The sequence below is a fragment of the Sorex fumeus genome, unplaced genomic scaffold (genome assembly GCF_029834395.1).
Source record: "Sorex fumeus unplaced genomic scaffold, SorFum_2.1 ptg000029l, whole genome shotgun sequence".
NCBI lineage: Eukaryota > Metazoa > Chordata > Mammalia > Eulipotyphla > Soricidae > Sorex > Sorex fumeus.
In genome coordinates this window covers 1,814,587-1,835,761 of record NW_026606086.1, presented here as the reverse complement: position 1 = coordinate 1,835,761, position 21,175 = coordinate 1,814,587, and the positions used below count along the sequence as shown (strand labels likewise).

The following is a 21,175-nucleotide window of genomic DNA, read 5'->3' as shown; positions in this document are numbered from 1 at the left end:
GCAAGGCAAGCACCCTACTTACTGTACTATTTCTCAGGCTCTAGAAAGGATTTTTTGTTTGTTTGCTTTTTGTTTGCTTCTGAGTAACACTCTGCTGAGTTCAGGCTTATTCCTGCTCTGTGGTTAGGGATCACTCTTGGTTGTTCCAGGCATTGAACTTGGGCCAACTGCAAGCAAGGCCAGCAACCTGCCTTACCCACTACACCATCTCTCCAGCTAACCTGTTTTCTTTTCCTCTTCTTTCTTTTGCTTTTTGGCTCATACCTGGTGATGCTCAAGGGTTACTCCTGTGCATTATGGCTTGCAATACAGTATTAAGAGGTCACCATGTTTGTTCAGGGTGTTCAGTATAAATGCCTCCTGTAGTGAGATGATTTGTTCTTTGTGAAACTTTATATATATATTTTTTTATGGGGGGATGGACATCTGGTGTTTTTCAGGACTTACTCCTAGCTCTGCACTCTGATCACTCTTGATGGGGGTTGGTTGGATCTTATTGTGGGGGTTGAATCCGGGCTGGCTGTGGGCTAGGCCAAATGCCTTCCATGCTGTACTATCTCACCGGCTGCAGTTTCTACATTTTTAGCAAGCTGACTTTCAAGGCCTGTCCAGTAATTGATTGTATGTGTGCCTGTAGTTTCCCTAACAGCTAGGAATAAAGATTCTTAGAAGCAAGCACAGGTGCCACAGGTGGTGGGCAGAGTGGGAGAAGAATGCCTGGGCTTCTCCAAGCATGGATGAGATGCCTTTGCACCCCGGAAGTGGGATGAAACGGACGCTGTCCCTGCTCTCCAGCCTGACCTCAGCTCATCCAGCCCCGCACCCCGGTGCTGGAGCAGGGCAGAGAGGTGGGGAACATCCCAGGTTTCCATGGCTAAGCGGGAATGGGCTTGGGTAACTTCCTTCTTTCTTCACGACTCTCTGAGCCCTAGAGACCAGGGGATGCTCAGATGCAATGCTGGTCAGCCCTCATGGATCCAAGAAAGGTTTTCAGGAGTGTTTGGGGACCTGGAAGCTGTGGCATTGGACCTGCAGGCCTTGGATTACCAGAAGGTGTGATCCAACTGCACAGGGTCCACTTGGCTCCCAAACTGTTCCCATGTGCCCCCATCAGCCTCAGCAGGCCTGCTCCACCAAGCTGGCTTTATGCAATTCCTGACACCCTCTCAAACTGGTTGTTTTGTTTAAAGGGATGGGGAGGAGGGGTGTGATAATTCTTAAATTTTGTCGATTGATTTCCTGTGATTGATTTTCTATTGAGATGAGGGAGGTTAACTCGCCCCTGAGCCTCTCAGCTGCCCTGTGTATTTGGCAAGTGTTATTCTGGTTCCCAGTTATGGAAACTGAGCTCTAGGCAGTTACGGCAGAAGTGGAACAACCCTGGGAGTGACCAGTGCTGAAGAACCCTTTGTAATGCAAGTCCAGAACTCTCTGGAGGTGCAGAAAGTGTGAGGCATCAGCCAGAAAAGGGGTGTACCAGTCAGAGATGGAGAAGTTGTGGGCTATAGAAATAGCACAGTAGATAGGGCACCTGCCTTGCACACGGCCAACTGTGGGTTTGATCCCTCGCATCCCATAGTGTCCCCCAAGCACCGCCAGGAGTAGTTCCTGAGCCAGGAGTAACCCCTAAACATTGCCAGATGTGACCTCAAAACCAAAAAGCATCCCCCCCAAAAAATGAAATTGCAAGAAACACTCAATGATTCTTCCCCACGACAATGCCTTAGATACAGACTCTTATGTCCTCTTGCCACCTCCCTCATCTTAAACTTTAAATCCAATGAAACTCAGTTTGGTGTGTGTGTGTGTATATATATATATATATATATATATATATATATATATGTGTGTGTGTGTGTGTGATATATTTGGTAATATATGTTATATAAGTTTGGTATATATGTAGATGAAATAGAGGCCTTTTGGGTCACCCCCAGTGATGCTCAGGGGGTTACTCTGCACTGAGGAATTACTCCTGACTGTGCTCGAGGGATCATATGGGATGCCGGGGATCAAAACTGGGTTAGCAGCATGCAAGACTCATGCTCTACCCACTGTACTATCGCTAGGGCCCCATGAGCTGTATGGATAGTACAGAGAGTAGGGCCAATCCAGGTTTGATCCCTGTATAGTCCCCCAAAGATTGCCAGGAGTAAGCCTTGAGCATAACCAGGTGTAGCTCCCCAAACAAAAACTAGAATAAACTATTAAGAGCTTCTATTACTCAGAGACAGAGGAACAGGCCCAGCCCCACCTCCATTGTTCAAGCAGAACAGAAACTGGGTCTCTGAACAAACTCTTCCAGGGACCCCAAATCTCTTGTTAGCCCCACAAGCTGAGCAGTCCTGTGCCTCTGCTGTACCACTGTCCTGTCCTAACACAGCGCGGGGGTGCCCTCTGCTTCTCCTCTGCTGATCCCCAGGCATGCTGGAGCATCAGGAGCAGTTGCATTCCTTATGTACATGAATAGGTAGGTGGGTCATGGTCTAAAGGAGAATAGGTGGAAAGGGACAAACATGATCTGCAGGAAAAGACCACAAAGAGGCTAGAAAGATAGTACAATGGGTAGGGTTTCAATCCCCAACACCCCATTGGGTTCCCTGAACACTGCCAGGTGTGGCCCCCAAACAAAACAAATGTTTTATAATGCGGAGCGATAGCATAGTGGGTAGGGCGTTTGCCTTACATGCGGTCGACCCGGGTTCAATTCCTCCGCCCCTCTCCAAGAGCCCGGAAAGCTATTGAGAGTATTCCGCCCGCAGGGCAGAGCCTGGCAAGCTACCTGTGGTGTATTCGATATGCCAAAAACAGTAACAAACAAGTCTCACAATGGAGATGTTACTGGTACCCACTTGAGCAAATCGATAAACGACGGGACGGGAGGACAGTGCTACAGTATACCAAACATGTGTTGGTAGGCCATATGCGTTATTGTTAAAGATTCTGGTTAAGACTGATCTATTAGTGGTTCAGAGGTTTTTGAAGGGGGGAGGGGGTTGTCAGAGTTTATAAGGACATCTTGCTTGTTTGTATGGGGCCACACTCACCAATGCTCAGTAGTTCCTCCTGGCTCTGCACTCATGAATTACTTCTGATGGTGCTCAATGGATCATACAGGATGCCAGGGATCAAACCCTGGTTGGCCAGGGTCCAGGCAAATGTCCTCCCCTCTGTATTATTGCTCCAGCCCCAGGACATCTGAACTTCACATTTGCCCCAAGTCCTGAAATCTTTATGCTTTTCAAGGTCAATTGTATTTCTAACTCTATACTCAGAAAACTCATAAGATAAAAATGTCTTTACAGTGCTGTTCTGTATTTATCAATATTTGTAACTTAATATAATCTATCAGGAAATCCATGTACATGTAGACTCCAGAAATTCAAATGTGTTGCTCAAGGGACAACTATAGAATTAAAATAAAATGTGGTCTATGGGGGAAAGAAAAGAAAAGACAATGTAGACACAAGGCACAAAAGCATTGATTTTAAAAGATCTAGGCACACTGATACTCATGATGGCCCTTAGAACAAGAGCTACATTATGGAAACCATGCAGTTGCCCAACCATAATAAAACTGGTATGTCTAGACAATGGCACATTTCTCAGACACCTCGGGAATAATGAAATTATGGATTTATCTGCAATGTAGATGGAACTGGAGGATATTAAGTGAAGTGAGTCAGAAAGGTGAGGTTGGGGACTGGAGAGAGTACAGTGGGCAACCAGGTACAAACCCCAGCACCACATATGCCAGGAGGGATTGCTGGGTGCAGAGCCAGGAATGAGCACTGAGCACCACCAGATGTAGCTCCAAAACAAAAAGATGAGCTCAAACCCCAGATGTTCCTATTAATTTGTATTATACCGAATAATATGCCGGAGCCAGAATAGTACAGCAGGTAAGGCATTTGTCTTGCACAAAGTTGACCGGCTGGATCCCCAGCACCCCACACACTCCGCAAGAGAAATTTCTGAGTGCAGAGCCAGGAGTCTGAGCACCGCCTCGTGTAGCCCAATGCCCCCATCCCCACAAAGAAAAGAATAACACGTATAAGAAATGGCTAGTAGCAAAAGTGGACAAAACCCTGGTTCTAGATTACAAAAACAAAAATTAGAATAAAAGGGAGAGATTGGAGAGCGTGAGGGGTGCAAAAAGAGAGGCCTGGAAGGCAAAGTATACGTATACCTCTAGATCCAACACTGCCGTACACATAGGACAAATTACACTTAAACTTAAAAAGTAAGCTTTTCCTGAAACAAAAAAAAAGATTAGTAATCAATTTCTGTATCTATCATGTCTTTTTTTTTTTTTTGGCATCACACCTGGCAATGCTCAGGGATTACTCCTGGCTCTGCACTCAGGAATTACTCCTGGCGGTTCTCGGGGGACCATATGGGTACTGACAATCAAACCCGGGTTGGCCAAGTGCAAGGCAAATGCCCTACCCGCTGTGCTATCACTCCAGCCCCCTCCATCATGTCTTTAGACATCAGTTACCAACTTCTGTATTACTTCTTTTGCCACCAACCAATACTGTTACTTATAACACATTTTGTAAAATTTAGATAAGTCTGAGAATTAAAGGCAGCTAGCATTTTATTACCTCTTCTGAATGCAATGTTTAAATTTCAAAACATGACAAAGTTAAAGTTTAACATTTGTATATTATAATTTGACTTATATAAATGCATTGGTTATATTTTGAATATGTAATTGTGAAATCCACCATGGAGAACAATAAAACATTGAGACTTTTTTTTTAAAGTATCCATTGTGGCAGGAGAGACAGCATATCCGGTAGTGTACTGGACTCGATTCCGGTACCGCGTAGTGCCCAGAACCCTGGTAGGAGTGATTAAGAGCGCAGAGCCCTGCGCACCCCTGGGTGTGGCCATCCCCGCCCCCCGCAGTGTAACTGGCACGGAGTCAGGATAAAGGGGGATGGGCGGCAGAGGGATGGGACACTGGACGGTGGGATTGTCGGTGGGAACACTGCCTACAAAACGCTGCAAATACTGATGTAAATCGGGGTCTCTAAGCAAAAAAAAAAAAAAAGTCTGTGTAGAGATGTGTTTTAGAGGTCCCCAGACTATCCAGAAGTAAGCCCTAATGTTGTCCAGAAAACCAAAAACAAACAAACAAAAAAAAATGTGATGCTTACGTGAATCTTGGTTTAGCGGGTAGTAAAACCTACCGTTACGCAAAGGTGGAGAATCGGTTAGAGTAACATTAGCGCCGCGCCCCCTTTCTGATGGCCACGCCCCCGAGCCTGGCGAGGGCCGGCCCAGGTCTCCGTTTCACCGAGGCCTGTGACTAGAGAGGCTACGACACCCGAGCCCACCGGAGTCCCTTAGCTTCCCGCCCCCAATCACATCCGTTTCCGGATGCCGGGTCTCGAGCGGCCGCCCGCTCTGGGGGGGGGTTAGCGTCTCGGCTCTCTAGTCTTCTTTTCTATGGGAAGATAGTACCACTATAGGGTGGTACCATCGAGATGCAGTCCTCCAGCAGCCCAGCACGCCCGGTTCGGAGTGAGCGCCGTAGAACGCCTACGTCGTTTTCCGTCGCCGGAAGCTGCTCGGAGAACGCCGGCTCCTGAGGCGGCGCGCCAAATCTGAGGACGAAGTGCGTCGGGAGACGGTTAGTCGGCCAGGGGAAGTGGGAGCCGACGGGTGATATCCCCGCCTGCCTCCTGTCCCTCAGCCGTCGGGCCCTTGGGCCCCCCTTTGCGAGCTTGACTGGGAAAAAGTTGTGGCGGTTTTGGTGTCACGAGTGTCGCTTGGCTCGCCGCGGCGTCCTAAAAATGGCCACGACCCCGAGCCCCGTGAAGACCCTGCAGGAGGAGGCGGTGTGCGCCATCTGCCTCGACTACTTCACCGACCCCGTGTCCGTCGACTGCGGCCACAACTTCTGCCGCGCGTGCGTGAACCGGCTGTGGGATCAGGAACAAGTGGAGCCGCGGGAGGACGACTGGGACTTGGAGGACTGGGACTTGGAGGATAGGGAGGAGCATTGGGAGTACGAGCAGGTGAACTGGGAGTACGAGGACGAGGCAGCCGGGGGCGGCTGGCACCGTCACACCCGCGCCGGCCGCCGGTCCGGTGGGGCCGGGGCCTGGCACAGCGGCTGGCACCCGCGCGACGGCCAGGACGACGGCCAGGACTATTACTTCGGAGGCTCCGAAAACGACCTGCGCTTCCGCATCTTCTCGGAGGAGGAGGTCATATACAACCTGCGGGAGCTCGACGGCCACTCGGACCCCCGGCGCCGCCGCTTCACCTGCCCTCAGTGCCGCCGGAAATTCCCGCGGCCCAGCCTCCGCCCCAACCTGCAGCTGGCCAACATGGTGCAGGTCATCCGCCAGATGCACCCGAGCCCCGGCGGCCGCGTCTGCCCCAAGCACCAGGAGGCCCTGAAGCTCTTCTGCGAGGTGGACAAGGAGGCCATCTGCGTGGTGTGCCGGGAGTCCCAGGCGCACAAGCAGCACAGCGTCGTGCCGTTGGAGGAGGCGGGGCAGGAGGCCAAGGTGAGCGGGGCCGGGGGTGGACAGCTGGGAAAGGGCTCCCTCCCCTTCCCTACCGCGGGTTCTTGCTAGTGGAATGTCTTGATGGGCTCAGGGGGTGCCCGGCGGACAGAGGACACGCTGGTCAGTCCTCCCTCAGAAGCTGCCAAGCACATGAGTCACTAGGAGCTAAAACGTTGCTCTTGGGCCTTTTCACACTAGCATTGTAATGTGTATGGGTGACAGATTCCCTCAAGTCTAGACCGAAGCTCTTGGATCCTGAAGCGGAATGAAAAGCTGTCATGCTCGGAAATAGGCATTTGGGACTTAGGTTAGTCAAAACTGTGGAGTGGCATTAGACTGAACTCAGGTCTATGAAGTTGGCCACACACACACACACACACACACACTCAGCATCCCCTCAAGCCTGAAGTGTATGGAACAAGTCTTACTTGTTCCATAGGTCGTGTCCGTCCTCCAGTTGCCCCCCATACCCAGCAGTGTTTCTAGGGAGCCCTGTGGAGATCAAACCCTGAGGCTCCCACATGTAAAATGCATGCTCTAGGGCCGGAGCTGGTGGGGTGTTTGCCTTGCCCGGGACTGAACTCCATGTGGTTCCCTGACCCCTGCTAGGCCGGATCTCTCAGTGTAGAGCCCCAAGTAAGTCCTGAGCATCACTGGGTGTGGCCCCCACCTCCCCTCAAATCAAAATCTAGCTCTTTAAGCCATCTCTCAAGGCTTTTAAGATGAGAGAGCTCAGTTATGTGAAAGTATTTTTGAAATGATAAAGCACTAAACAGATGTTAGCTTTTAAAAGAAAAAAAATTTTTTATTCCTGATTCCCACCATTTGACTTTTTTTTTGGGGGGGGTCACACCCAGTAATGCTCAAGGGACCATCTGGGGTGCCTGGGATCGAACCCTAGGATGAACATGCAAGGCAGGCACCCTACCCTCTGAAATACCTCAGCAGCCCCAGATGTCTGCTCTTATTTTTTTCACTCTAAAAAGTTTGTTTTGGGGCCACATGCTGTGGTGCTCAGGAATTGCTCCAGGCAGGCCCAGAACCATTTGTGGTGCTAGGGATTGAACCTTGGGTGGCCACGAGTAAGGCAAACACCCTATCCCAGATATTCTTAGTCCCTGATTTTTCTCTTAATTTGTTTCTCCTTTATTTTATTTTTGTTTTGGCTTTTTGGGTCACTCCCAGGGATTCCTCTTGGCTGTGCACTCAGGAATTAATACTGGCGGTGCTTGGGGGACCATATTGGATGCCAGGGATCGAACCTGGATCAGGTGCATTCAAGGCAAATGTCCTACTCTGGCTCCTTCTGTTTCTCCTTTACTTTGATTTGCTTCGTACTTTGTAGTCCTGATCAGAGCATTAGAGATTTGTTGCAGTGTTCTCTAATGAATATTGTTAGCATACTGTTTTCCTTACCAAAAGCCTAGATGAATGAATGCTCTGAATGCCTAGGGTAGGAGAGGCCCATGAAAGTATTAAGCTAGATACTTAATAGCTGCTACCCACATTTCAGTTGTGCTTTACATTTTTATAAAGTATAGCACAGTGGGTAGGGCATTTGCCTTGCATGCAGCCAACATGGCCAACCTAAGTTTGATTCCTCTGCCCCTCTCGGAGAGCCCGGCAAGCTACTGAGTATTTCACCCCCACGGCAAAGCCTGGCAGGCTACCCGTGATGTATTCAGTATGCCAAGCACAGTAACAAGAAGTCTCAAAATGGAGATGTTACTGGGCCCGCTCGAGCAAATCGATGAACAACGGGAGGACAGTGACAGTGATAGTTTCTCCTGTTCTGCTATCCCAGTGGTTTTCAAATTGGGCTTTAACCAGTTAGTGGATTTTAAATGGTTTATACCAAGCATTGTTTTAAAATAGTCTGGAAATGGGCCTGAAGTGATAGTGCAGTAGGCAGAGTTTGCTTTGCATGTGGTCTACATGAGTTTGATCCCTGGCACCCCATATGGTCCTCCAAGCCCACCAGGAGTAAGCCTTGAGTACCATGGGTGTGGCCCAGGGCCGCCTCTCCACAGGGGAGAAAAAAGTACAGAGTACAGAATACTGTTCTGCATCATGGTATTATCATCACTCCCCATTTTATAGTAGTTTTTGGTAAGCTATTAAGGACACAAACCTTAACCACAAATTTCTATTTCCATCTTACTAACCTGCAAATAGGTAGCTCTGTACTTTCCTCTAGGGTAATGATTTAAACTATTTCCTAAACTTTTAATAGATTAAAAATCTATTTCCTAGATTTTTAATATATTGAAGAAGAAAGGAGGTAACCTTTCAAATGTTAAAATTTTCTGGAAAAACTTTTGAGACAGAAATTTTGATTGAAAACCAGAAAGAAATGGGAGGGCTGTCTTCTGCTCAGGAGATTTTGGTAACACTTTTGATAACACTCAAAAGTATAAAGAGCAAAACTAAATTAAATGAATTGGGGATAATTTCTTTACAAAACAGGGACACCTTAAAACCTTAAAATATTTTCAAATATAGATCAGCACCAAGGTAGAGGAAATTACCAAACGTAAGTATTACACTAAAGAGATACAAAATTTATTTTATGTAATGTGTAAAATGATCATTGTTCACACATTCTTGATTCATTTTTATTTTTTTGGGAGGGGTTGTTTTTTTGCCTTTTGGGTCACATGCAGCGATGCTCAGGGGTCACTCCTGGCTCTGCACTCAGGAATTACTCCTGGCGGTGCTTGGGGGACCATATGGGATGCCGGGGATCGAACCCAGGTAGGCCGCGTGTAAGGCAAACGCCCTACCCACTGTGCTATCGCTCCAACCCCAATTCATTTTTATTTATTCCCATCAGTAAATACATTATAACAGCATGGTTTACAACCTCAGTGAACAAAATTTGTAATAGTAATTAAAAGAAACCGTTTTAGAATAATTTAATGCTATAGGTTAACTACCACAGTTCTTCATAAGTGGATTTTCTCATCAGCTGAACACAAGATTTTTTAGTTTTCAGATTTTAAGTAGGGAGTTTTTACTTACAGACTGAAGGCATAGGTATGCTTTTCATAAATGAAAATGGTATCTACGCATTATATTGCTCTTGCAGAATAAGAGGAAAGTTTGAGTTTATAAAATCACTTCATTTTTCAAATGTTAACAAGGGGGAAAATAGCTTAATTTTCAACTCCTTGGTAAAAATACAAAGATGAAGCAAAAAACATGAAACTCTATAACTAAATCAGTTCGATGACAGCTTTTGTAGCCACAGATGTATTGTGGGTATGGAGCCCTTTGTATTGCTGTATTGCTATCCCATATCCAGGACAATTGGTTTTAAGTAAATGTTCTTTTAAAATTACTTTCTTATAAGTAAAGCCTTTTTAGCCCTAACTCTTACTTTTTTATATTTTTCATTTTGTTCATTTTATGAGTTAGAGTTCGCCTTGACTTCAAGCTAGAATCAGAGGATTATGAAAGTAAGATCATTTAGATTTGACCAAAGACATCATTAAATGGTGTCAGGTTGTAGGTGGCAGGTGGGTGCACAAAAAGAAAATGAACAAAAATTTCACTTACTGGGCCTCCGGGTATAACTGGATGCTTGTATAATGCCCCACCACCCAGATGCCATCAATAAAACCATTCATCGTTCTGCAAGAGGGACCAGAGGCTTCCAACCATCAATACTCCTTCTTCTTGTTTCCTCCCATGAGGTAGCTAAACATGACAGTCACTTATTTTGAGGCCCTTGTCCAGTATCTATGCCATTATGCAGAAGATAGGGCTTGGCTTCTTCAGTATCTGGAATCACTGGGCAGTTGGGCAGTGACACCTTGACAAACAGTTTAACATATGTCAATCCAAACAGTGGAGTTTTCTGCCAAAGCACAATTCTGCAGCTTTTAAGATGAGACAGAATGTTAACAGGAATCTTCAAAGGCCATAAAGACTTCATTAAACAACCTTTTTACTTGTAAAGGAGAAAGAAAAGGAGAAACGGGTAAAACCTCGCATTCTGAGTGCTGCCACCACCTTGAGAGGAAACTGAGGAATTCCAGACTGTCTTCATACACTCTGCTTAATGCTGAACTGATTGATGACTGAGCATATCAAACCTCAGCATTCACAACAAACATCAGCTCACCTTTATTTCCTGTCAGTTGAGATGAACCTACTGATTCCCCAAAAAAAGTGCTTTAAAAACTGGACGTGCGTTTTCATGAGCCTACACTTGACCACTTAAGACAGTTTTTTGGAAACTTATCAGATGCACTGATTAAGAGCTGGAAAATTAAAGGAATAAGTGTTGGTGGCTGTATCCTAAATAACATGTTTTAAGTCTAGATTTTGGGGGCAGAAAACTGGAGTTCAAGATGCAGTACAATATCAGTCATGGAGCATCAGTTCCACTGGATCTATTGGAAACCGTCAGCTTGGCATTGTAGACCATTGAGAAAACCACTATACTGAATCCCAGTTTCTGTTGATGTTTTGGAAGATCTTCATGTTTTTTCTTATGTACTGAAGTTCCTTGGTTGTAACTATGTTCATTTGAATGTATGAATTTGGTACACCAGCCAAAGGCATGTGTAATTTAAAATTCCCAAAATGGCAATTCCCAGCACAGTGTAATGTACTTATACTTAAAATACATCCACCCCAAAATGGGGAATACCAATTATTGGTCATTATGAAATACCATAAGTGAAAGTTGCCAAAGAGTCTAGCCACAGATAACCAATTTATGCTCAAAAATGCCTTAACTTTCTCAATTAGTCATTTGAAGACTAGACTCACGAGTTATTTTAAGGAGGTTGGAGGAATATCTAGGACTCTTCAGGGTTCATGTGCTCTTGAACTTGTTCTTAAAACTAGTAAGTTTTGGGAATGTTTCACATTGCTGTTTATTCCTCACTGGAAGAGATGTGTGACTCATTCCAAGTTTGCTTTGATTAGAGCATTCAGAAATTTAGACACGAAATGTCTAAGTAGATGGCAAGGCTTTAGTCTATTATTCTAGTTTCTCCTTATATCTTGAAAAGCTGTATTTATGTATTTATTGTTATTTTTTGGCCTATCTGGCTGTGGGGAGAAAATAGTGCTGCAAAGAGTGTTATGTTTTGTTCTATCTTTTTGTCTTCCATGAAGAAAAGTTAAGAATCATGACGTGGTTATCACGTCATCTGAATAAATGTTTTTCTTCCAAGTTACCATTGCTTTGGTCACTTAAGTGGCAATATTTTTGGAATATATGAAAAGTAGATGTGTGAGTTAGAGAAAAGTTAGAGGCCAGTTGGCATCTCCATAGTCACTGGAGAATCCCCTTGCTAGTTAGTGATTGCTTTATTAGATGGTTTAAATTTCCCCTGTGGGTACATCAAACTTCATCTTTACAGATACATTACACATAAGCACTCAAACTTTTTGTTTTTGGATCTCACCTGAGTTACTCCTGATTCTGCACTCAAGAATTACTTCTGGAGGCTGAAGTAGTAGCACAGTGGGTAGGGCCGGCCGACCCGGGTTCAATTCCCAGCATCCCATATGGTCCCCCAAGCACCGCCAGGAGTAATTCCTGAGTACACAAGCCAGGCGTAACCCCTGTGCATTCCCGGGTGTGACCCAAAAAGGAAAAAAAAACAAAACAAAAAAAGAATTACTACTGATGGTGCTTGGGGGATCATATGGGATGCTAACCTGGGTTCAGCAGTATACAAGGGAAGCACCTCAGCCACTATAGTATCTCTCTAGCCCAAAAGTCCTTAATTCTAATTGCACTGTGACCCTAGTATGATTAACTGTTGAATTCAGTTATGCCTGCCCTTGTCATGACTGCTACTGTTACACTGCCAATGTTTTTTGCTTCACAATTCATCAGTTATTGGATAACTATTGTCTTGCTGAACCTGGGATTCATAATTAGTCTCTGAGGGAGTTTCAGGGGTTATTCCCAATGGTGCTTGGGGATCAGGTGGTACCAGGGATCGAATGCAGACAGTGCAAAGCATACACACTAGCCCTGTGCTCTCCCCAGCCCTTCATAATTAGTCTTTGCATGAACTGAGTCACGTTTCTGCTTTCGCAACAGTGACCTCTTATATTGATTGTTGGGACGGGGGTATGTGTCTCAAGTGGTAAACAGGATACCTTACATGTAGGTTCAGTCATTGGCACTGCCTGGAGTGACACCATTGGGGACATCCCTACCCAACAAAATTCATTGTTGTGAGGGAATGTCCTGTGTGTTGGATGATACTTAGCCACATCCCTGGACTTAGCCACTTGATTTGAACTTAGCACCCCTCCACCAATTGTGATCACAAATGTCTCTAAACCTTACTGTCTTGACAGGAGAGGTTGGTGATAGAAAATTTGCCACCCAATTTCTTTACATTTATGGAAAGTAGTTACTAGTCTCAGCCTCTCGTGGGCCCTAGATCTAAGAATGTGGCATAGGAGTTCAAAAGTGTTCAGTGGAAAAACAGCTCCTAGCTGTAGCTTTTTCCTTTTTTGGGTCACACCGGTGATGCTCGGGTCACTCCTGGCTCTGCACTCAGGAATACTCCTGGCAGTTCTTGGGGGGACTATATGGGATGCCTGGGATTAAACCCAGGTTGGCTAGGTGCAAGGCAAATGCCCTACCTGCTGTAGTATCGGACCGGCCCCGTCTGTAGCAGAATTTCTTAAATTCTGCAGGGAGTGGAAACTCCCAATATATAGCTTGTACACGGCAGAATCTGGACCAGCAAGCTTCCCCACCCGTTTTGGGGCCACCCCTGGCAATACACCCGGAGCTACTTGGGGTTCAGTGGTGAGTTGGTTCTGACTATTCTGGGGGACCATGTGGAACCAGGGCTTGAACCTGGGCCTTCTGCACACACTGCCTGTGCCCCAGTCTATAACCTCTTTGCCTCCAGCTAACTATAATTAGGTGCCTGGGAAACAACTGTGACAGTCAAAGTTGTGTAAGAAATCAATATATAAGGCCAGAGAGGTAAATACAGTGGGTACGGCCCTTGTCTTGCGCATGGCCATCCCAGGTTCCATCCTTGGTATCCCAAAGCCCCACCAGGAGTGATCCCTGAGCGTGGCCAGGTGTGGCCCAATCCCCATTCCACAAACCCCCTAAGATCTAGCAACAATAAAAGGAAATCACTTGGGGCGATTTCAGGTTACACACACAATACGTGTATACTTACATATAGGAGTCCATGTACCCTGAGTTCTATCCCCAGCACTGCAGAACTTCCCATTCCCAGGTCCCTGCAATACTGGGTCTGCCCAGGTTGGTTCCCCCAGAGCACCTCTAGCTGCCTGCACTATGCTGAAATGATACCTGGGCCCCAGAAACTGCCTTGTGTAGCGCCTATTTAAAGTAAAGGAAACCACTTGAGCTATTTTTGAGTTCTGTAAAAAATAGTTTTAATTTTATATTTGATAGGATCAGAATGGAAGTGGCCATGTACTGATACACAGAAAATCAGCTCTAAAAATCACTTCCTTAAAACCAAAGTCTGAGGGCCTGGAGAGAGTTTAGTTCAGCTGGTAGCACTTCCACCCCAACCCTGCCTCCATAGGATGGGTATTGCTTCTTACAAAAACCCTTTATAGGGTTTATTGGGAAGTGGGGGGGTACACCTGGCAGTGCTCAGGTGGCTCGGGGGACCCTATGGGTGTAGATAGAATCACACCCAGGTCAGCGTGCAAAGGCAAGTGCCCTCGCTGTTCTATCCTCTGGCCCCTCACCAAGAACCTTCTCATCAAGTAAAATGGTGAGCCTGGGAAAGAGAGAGAGAGATGCCTAAAGCACTTTTAGAGATCTCATTTTGCCAGAATGGAACAAGGGACAGCTTTAGGGAAGCAGGCTGGAGGACCCTCAGAAAAGTGACATCCGGGGGCTGGAACAATAGCACAACGGGTAGGGAGTTTGCCTTGCATGCGGCCCACGTGGGTTCGATTCCCAGCATCCCATATGGTCCCCCAAGCACCGCCAGGAGTAATTCCTGAGTGCAAAGCCAGGAGTAACCCCTGAGCATTACCGGGTGTGACACCCCCCCCAAAAAAGAGAAAAGTGACATCCTTTCCAGCAAGAGAGGGAATTCCCCTCACACACCCTCCCTCCACAAGGCCCTCCTTGACAAGGCTCAAGAAACAGTCAAAACAATTGTCTGAGGATGGTTTTTGGGGCCTCAGGAGGAGGAAGATGGACCAGGAGCTCAGAGTGCCCAGGCTGATGATGGGGAGCCCACCAAAACAAAGGCTGGGACCTTCTCTCACTCCTGGAAGGGCTAAGGCACTGGCGGGTTTTGCCTCTGCCCCTCTTCCCGGCCTGCCGGGCTCCCTCCCGCTCCACTGCGGAACCTCGGCCCCTCCCTCACCCCTCCAGCACTCCGGCCTGTGGATGAATTATTTTGCCCCATCTCTTCCCTCTAAAGCATTACCCCCCACCCCTATACACCTTCATTACTGTGGGGTAAATTATTACCCGATACAGTCTGGGCGCTCTACACTTGTCTGCTCTACTCGTCTCCTCAACCCTTCTCGCCGAACCATCCAGAACAAACGCCGACCTGCTCAGCCAGGAGGTGCCTGCTCACGGCCGACCCGGCTCAGGCCCAGTTCATTCGGGGTTTAATCCCCTTACGGTCCCGAGCCTCGCAGGAGTGATCCCTTAGCAGGGCCGGGTGTGGTCCCAAACATGAAGAAGGGAAAAAAAAAACGTAAAAATAGATGGGTTTGTGGTGGGGGGATTTAAAAAAAAAATAAAAGATGGGTTTTTGTGGACCGCTGTGGCAGGGCGAGCACGCGGCCTGCAGCGGCTCTGCCAGGCACCGTTCCGGGCACCCCTTCCGTCTCCCCATTTTCCCGTCGGTCCACGTAGGAAACTAAGGGAAAAGCACAGGGCGTAGGCGAGGAGGAAATCATCGTGCAAACCCTTTGAACAGACAAGAGCGGGGCACTATTATCTTCATCTGCGCCCGCGCTGGTTCTTGACCCCACAGTGCGCAGGCGCGGCTCTGCCCCGCAGCTCGGTCAACACTCCGTGCGACCCCTCCCCGCAGTCCGGTCAACGCCGCGTGCCACCCCTTCCCCTGCTCCCTGCAGCCCGGCCTGAGCCTCCCGACTCCGACGCCGCGGCCACACCATGTAACCTCCCGCGGGAAAGGCCGGTCTTGTGCGCAAAAAATAAATAGGGTTTGAGATCTGACCTCAGCTCAGTTTTATTTAAAAAATTTAATGATCGCATTTCCCCGCCGGCCGCGACCACTCACAGTTGTGACCTCCCAGCGCAGGCCCGCGATCCACGTCACCCCCGGGTACCGGCTAGAAGGGGCGGAACCCGCGACGGTTCACGTCAGGAGCGTCCTTAGGGGACTCGGGGATGCCGGCCACTTCCCGTCTTCCGCACCAATCAGCGTCCAAGTTGTTTTTTTTTTTAACTCCCGTTAGTTTCCGTACGTCTCTGCATTAGTTTCCGTACGTCTGTGCGTGCTGCTGAATTTTGCCGCAAGACCCGCAACAGGGGGCGCCATCTTGGAGCGGAAGTGAGTTCCGGGAGCCGCCATCTTGCTCGAGCAGGCGGCTATTTCCGGTTCCGGCGCGGGGCCTTTCGCTCTTTTCCTCCGCGGGGCCGTAGCGGGAGCGGCGGCTGGCTTGTTCGTCTAGGACGATCTAGTGCCATCCTCGTCGCTCCGGCGACCCCCATACCCGGCGTCACCATGACTGAACAGATGACCCTTCGCGGCACCCTCAAGGGCCATAATGGCTGGGTAACTCAGATCGCTACCACCCCGCAGTTTCCCGACATGATTCTGTCAGCTTCGCGAGGTATGGGCCGTGGGTGGAGGCGCGGAGGGTTCGGCCGCAGGTGTGTGCTGACGCACGAGCCGGGAGGGTGAAGCTCGTCCGGGCCGAGATCGGAGCTGCGGCGGAGAGCCGGGCTGACAGGCCCGCGCCCTGGAGCACGAGGCCGGCGGCGCCGTGATGAGCCCAACATGCCATCTGAGCGCCCGTGCAGAGACCCAGAGGCTGTTTCTGAGCCGCCGCCGGCTCTGCTCCGGGCGCGGGAGGTTGGGGGCCCTGCACGCGGCCCTGCTTTCTCGGCGCCCGCGGTGCTGTGGGGAGCTCGGACCCAGGTCGTACCCACGTAAAGAGAGGGAAGGAGAATCCGCAAAAGCTTGGGGGTCGACCGGGTTCGATTCCCAGCATCCCATATGGATTCCCGAGCACCGCCAGGAGTAATTCCTGAGCGTCGCCGGGTGTGACCCAAAAAGCAAAAAAATAAAATAGAAGTTTGTGGTGGAGGATGTTCGGAAACAGGCTTCAGCGGGAGGAACTGGAGAGGCTGCAGCGCGCGTGGCCGTTACGGCGTCCCATGTGCCTTAAGCTAGTGAGTGGCCGCACCTGGTTTGCGCACTCGCCAAGATACCGTTTCTGATGAAGAATTGAGAAAACACTTTTAACTTGGTGTAGAATGAGTTTGAATTGCTGCCAGGAGAACCCCCAAGTCGCTGGTCCAATGCTGCATGCAAGTTCATTTCAATCCAGTTTCCGGGATTGGACCACACCTACTAGTGCTCGGGGGTCACTCCTGATGGCTTGAGACATTGTGCGGTATCAGGGATTTGGCTCGGGTAGGCCCTGTGCCAGGCAAACATGCCATCCTGGCTGGATTGTCTAGACTACTGGCTCCTCTTTCTCCTGGGAGTTTTCTGTGTAGGCGGTGGGGGGTCACACAAAACTGTCAGGTATAACTCTGCTCAGAAAATACTCCCCATGGGTGCTCCGGAGACTAACAGAATGCTGGGGATCAAACTCAGGTCCACTGTCTGCAGGGCAAGTGCTCTCCGCTGTATGATTGCTAGGTCCCTCACCTAAGTCTTTAATGGCCGCTGCAAGCAAAAAAAAAGTGACTTTTCCAGTGGCTGGTTGCTTATTTAGCCTGTGTTGACTGTTTAGCCACTTTCTGCTTTTCGGGTCTCATCCATTGATGATCAGGAATTCCTCCTGATGGTGCTTAGGGGACCATCTGGGGTGCTGGGGATCAAACCACGGTCGGCCGGGTGAAAGGCAAAGTGCCCTACCCGCTGTACTAGCGTTCCGTTTGGCTTCTTGTGTCCCATCCTTTAGCGGGTTGGCCGCGTGCAGAGCTCTCAACAGGTCTCTCTTCTCTTAGATAAGACCATTATCATGTGGAAGTTGACCCGGGATGAGACTAACTACGGCATCCCCCAGCGGGCCCTACGGGGCCACTCGCACTTTGTGAGCGATGTGGTCATCTCCTCCGACGGCCAGTTCGCCCTTTCAGGCTCCTGGGATGGAACCCTGCGTCTCTGGGATCTCACAACGCAAGTAGCTGCTCTCTCAACTCTGGGACCCTGGGAGTGGATGGTGGGACTTGTTTTGAATTTCTGTAGAATTGCTGAGAAAGTCTGGAGGAACAGCTGTGGCAGCTAATCAGTCAGAGGGGTCCTGATTGTATGCCAGGAGGTCAGTCTTTGCTTAGTGTCAGTGAATGACAGAGGATCCTGGTGATGATCAACGACATGATCAGCCGATCCCCGTGTGGGAATGAGGACATGTCCTGCAATTCTGAAGGGATTCTCAGCAAGGCTGTGGCCTTGATTGGACGCACACAGCCACCTGGGTTCTATATATTCTCCCCCCGGCGCCCTGCCGTGCAAGATGCCTGGGCACAGTGAGGAGTGAGTCCTGTATATCACAGGGTGTGGCCCGGTGGGAGGGGGTGCGGAGGCCAGAGAAACTCTGAAAGAGTGTTTATAAAAATCTGTCTAGAGGGGCTGGAAACATAGCTGGCACACGGCTGACCTGGGTTCAGTACCCATGGGAAAGTAAAATGGGGCCAGAGAGCTAGTACAGAGTTTAGACTCAATCATTGCACATCAGCACCACTGGGAATTTAAGACGAAAAATTCAGGAGCCTACTTGAAGAGAGTGACCGGGTCCTTCCTCTTAGGGGCACCACCACACGCCGATTCGTGGGCCACACCAAGGACGTGCTGAGCGTGGCCTTTTCTTCTGACAACCGGCAAATTGTCTCGGGCTCCCGAGATAAGACCATCAAGCTTTGGAACACTCTGGGGGTTTGCAAGTATACCGTGCAGGTGAGGCTAAGCTTGGGGTAAGTGCCTCTCCCTTTCTCCCCATTGGCTGACATGGTGGTGCTTAAAGGCCTCACCTGGAGCCCAGGGTTCTGATGTTCTCGGAGGTTTCGGTTCTCTTGTCAGGGCCTTTGACATCCCTCCAAGTTGTCTGATGGGAGGTAGGGACCTATCGCTCATGGGTCAAGGGGGCACCCACACTTGCTCTCTATTCTTTAGGACGAAAGCCACTCGGAGTGGGTGTCCTGTGTCCGCTTCTCACCCAACAGCAGCAACCCCATCATCGTCTCCTGTGGCTGGGACAAGCTGGTCAAGGTGAGCTTGGGGCCAGAACAGGTCGTCAGCCCTCCCAGACAGACAGGCTGCAATTTGGACAAACTTTCTCCCTTTTCTCTCATTTACTCAACAAGTTTGAGGCTTTTTTCCCCCACAACTGACAGTGCTCGGGGGTTACTCCTGGCTTAGTGCTCAGTGACTATTCCTGATGGACTTGGGATGGACCTATGGTGTGCCGGGGATCAAACCTGGGTCAGCCATATGCACAGCAATGTCCTGCTCGCTGTTCTCTCTCTCTAGACCCCAGTTTGAGGATTTTTGATGTTTGGTCTAAAGTAGCCAGACTGAGGAGGAAGCACATAGCAATCACTCTTGCTCCGCCCCTTGTTGAGGCATGCACACCCAGAGTCCAGCATGGCAGTTTCTGGGACGAACCTACACAAAGAATGCTCTTTTTAAAAAAAATTCTAGTTGTCCCTTGGTGACCCACAGAATCTTCGGCTTTCTGTACTACAGAATTAAAAAATGGGGGCTATGACCAGAACTGCTCTTGCCCATATTGTTTTGGGGCCACACTCAACTGTGCTCCAGGTTTCTGGCTTTGGGCTCAGGAAACCATCTGAGGTGCTAGTTATCAAGCCCAGGTCAGCTGCATGTCAGGCAAAGCCTTAGCTGCTGTCCTGTGAGAAGAAAATAAACAAGGTCCCTTTCATTCCTGTGTGGAGTCCTGAGCCTGGCAGATCCAAATCCAGTGTCTGTCTTTTAAGATCCCGCCCTTTCCCTCTGTCCAAATCCAGGTGTGGAACTTGGCGAACTGCAAGCTGAAGACCAACCACATCGGCCATACGGGCTACTTGAACACAGTCACCGTCTCTCCCGACGGCTCCCTCTGTGCCTCTGGAGGCAAGGTGAAGTGTGGGAAGCGGCCAGGCCCTGGGCAGTGCTGGGGAGGCTTCCGTCCTTTAAAGAAGGATTCCCCAGAAATAATCCTGATGCTTTGGGGGAGTTCGTCCACTTGTGAAAAGCCTGGGGGTCCGGGTGGATTGGCACGTCGCAGTGGTCCTGCGTCCTGACCTATCATTTTCACTGTTTACAGGATGGCCAGGCAATGCTGTGGGACCTCAATGAGGGCAAGCACCTGTACACACTGGATGGGGGTGACATCATCAACGCCCTGTGCTTCAGCCCCAATCGCTATTGGCTCTGTGCCGCCACTGGCCCCAGCATCAAGATCTGGGTGAGTGTGGCCACCTTGGGCCAAACCTGGCTGGCAGCTGTTGGACCAGGGCTCTTACCTCTCTCCCTTCTCCTGCACAGGGCTCTGCCTGGAGGCTCTAAGAGAGTGATAAAAATTCTCAAAGTAGGGAAGAGGGTGACTGCAGAGCCTTGTCCCTTAGATTGGGTCACGGAAGATAGCAATTTGGTCACAGTAGGATTGACATCTGGGCTTGAAAAGTTATTTGAGGAGGGTGGTTCTGTGTATTCTCAGAGGCTTCCAACTTCTAGCTGCTGCTACCTAAGACTCTAGGACCTGCCTTAGCTAGATGGCTGAGAACCTCTTGCCCCCATGCTCCCCAGGGGGAAGAATGAACTGAAGCATTCCAGGGCAGGGAAATCTTGCCTTGGAATTCAGTACAGCATTGCCTCTCTAGCCCACCCCAACTCCACCCCACACATACCCCTTTTTTGCCCCTAGGACCTGGAGGGCAAGATCATCGTGGATGAGCTGAAGCAGGAAGTGATCAGCACCAGCAGCAAGGCTGAACCGCCTCAGTGCACATCCCTGGCCTGGTCTGCAGATGGCCAGGTAAGGCCTACCTCCTTCCCCCTATCTATCTCGTAGTGACACCAGGGAAGCGTTTTGGGGGGTGGCGCTGTGGCATTCAGCTCACTATTGCATTGTCCCGGTGGCTCTGACCTGCCCTTTTCTTCTCCCCAGACACTGTTCGCTGGCTACACAGACAACCTGGTACGAGTGTGGCAGGTGACGATTGGCACCCGCTAGACCTCAGCGGAGATTTAAAAATAAAGCCTTGATTTTTCTGACTAAGTGATTTTTCTGTCACTTACTGTTGCAATCTTCAGCCACCCTTAAACAGCCCTTAAACAACAGTAGCAGGAGGGAAAGGGCAAGCCTTTCCAGGTGGTCCTGTGGGCACCAAGTAGGGACCCCCAACCCCTGGTGGCATGGGTTCAGCAGGCAACACTGCTGAGGTGCAAGCAGAGGCAGCAGCTTGCATAACTGGCTCATCACAGACACATCCTACA

General features: G+C 49.2%; 2 protein-coding genes and 2 non-coding genes across 4 annotated transcripts; all 4 read left to right on the top strand.

Moving 5' to 3' along the window:
* Positions 1-5,659: 5,659 nt before the first annotated feature.
* On the top strand, positions 5,660-11,724 carry TRIM52 (tripartite motif containing 52). The gene is made up of 2 exons (XM_056115292.1): positions 5,660-6,527; positions 10,134-11,724. Exons 1-2 carry the CDS (start codon positions 5,805-5,807, stop codon positions 10,224-10,226), a joined length of 816 nt encoding a protein of 271 aa, XP_055971267.1. The 5' UTR covers positions 5,660-5,804; the 3' UTR covers positions 10,227-11,724.
* A 4,392-nt stretch (positions 11,725-16,116) lies between these two features.
* Positions 16,117-20,953, top strand: RACK1 (receptor for activated C kinase 1). The gene is made up of 8 exons (XM_056115468.1): positions 16,117-16,337; positions 17,686-17,857; positions 18,487-18,634; positions 18,851-18,946; positions 19,705-19,815; positions 20,004-20,144; positions 20,604-20,714; positions 20,847-20,953. Exons 1-8 carry the CDS (start codon positions 16,229-16,231, stop codon positions 20,910-20,912), a joined length of 954 nt encoding a protein of 317 aa, XP_055971443.1. The 5' UTR covers positions 16,117-16,228; the 3' UTR covers positions 20,913-20,953.
* Positions 16,485-16,552, top strand: LOC130024993 (small nucleolar RNA SNORD95). The gene has a single exon (XR_008792630.1). It is a non-coding gene; the product is annotated as a small nucleolar RNA SNORD95 (small nucleolar RNA).
* LOC130024990 (small nucleolar RNA SNORD96 family) lies at positions 18,034-18,112 on the top strand. Its single transcript, XR_008792629.1, has one exon. It is a non-coding gene; the product is annotated as a small nucleolar RNA SNORD96 family (small nucleolar RNA).
* Positions 20,954-21,175: the final 222 nt, after the last annotated feature.

What these genes read in the sequence shown, in the direction of transcription:
- TRIM52 (XM_056115292.1), top strand. Translation starts at nt 5,805, where the DNA reads ATGGCCACGACCCCGAGCCCCGTGAAGACCCTGCAGGAGGAGGCGGTG. An exon ending in AGGCGGGGCAGGAGGCCAAG is followed by an intron (nt 6,528 to 10,133) that starts GTGAGCGGGGCC and finishes CCCACCACCCAG; the next exon opens with ATGCCATCAATAAAACCATT.
- RACK1 (XM_056115468.1), top strand. Translation starts at nt 16,229, where the DNA reads ATGACTGAACAGATGACCCTTCGCGGCACCCTCAAGGGCCATAATGGC. An exon ending in GCTGGGACAAGCTGGTCAAG is followed by an intron (nt 18,947 to 19,704) that starts GTGAGCTTGGGG and finishes GTCCAAATCCAG; the next exon opens with GTGTGGAACTTGGCGAACTG. An exon ending in GCCCCAGCATCAAGATCTGG is followed by an intron (nt 20,145 to 20,603) that starts GTGAGTGTGGCC and finishes TTTTGCCCCTAG; the next exon opens with GACCTGGAGGGCAAGATCAT.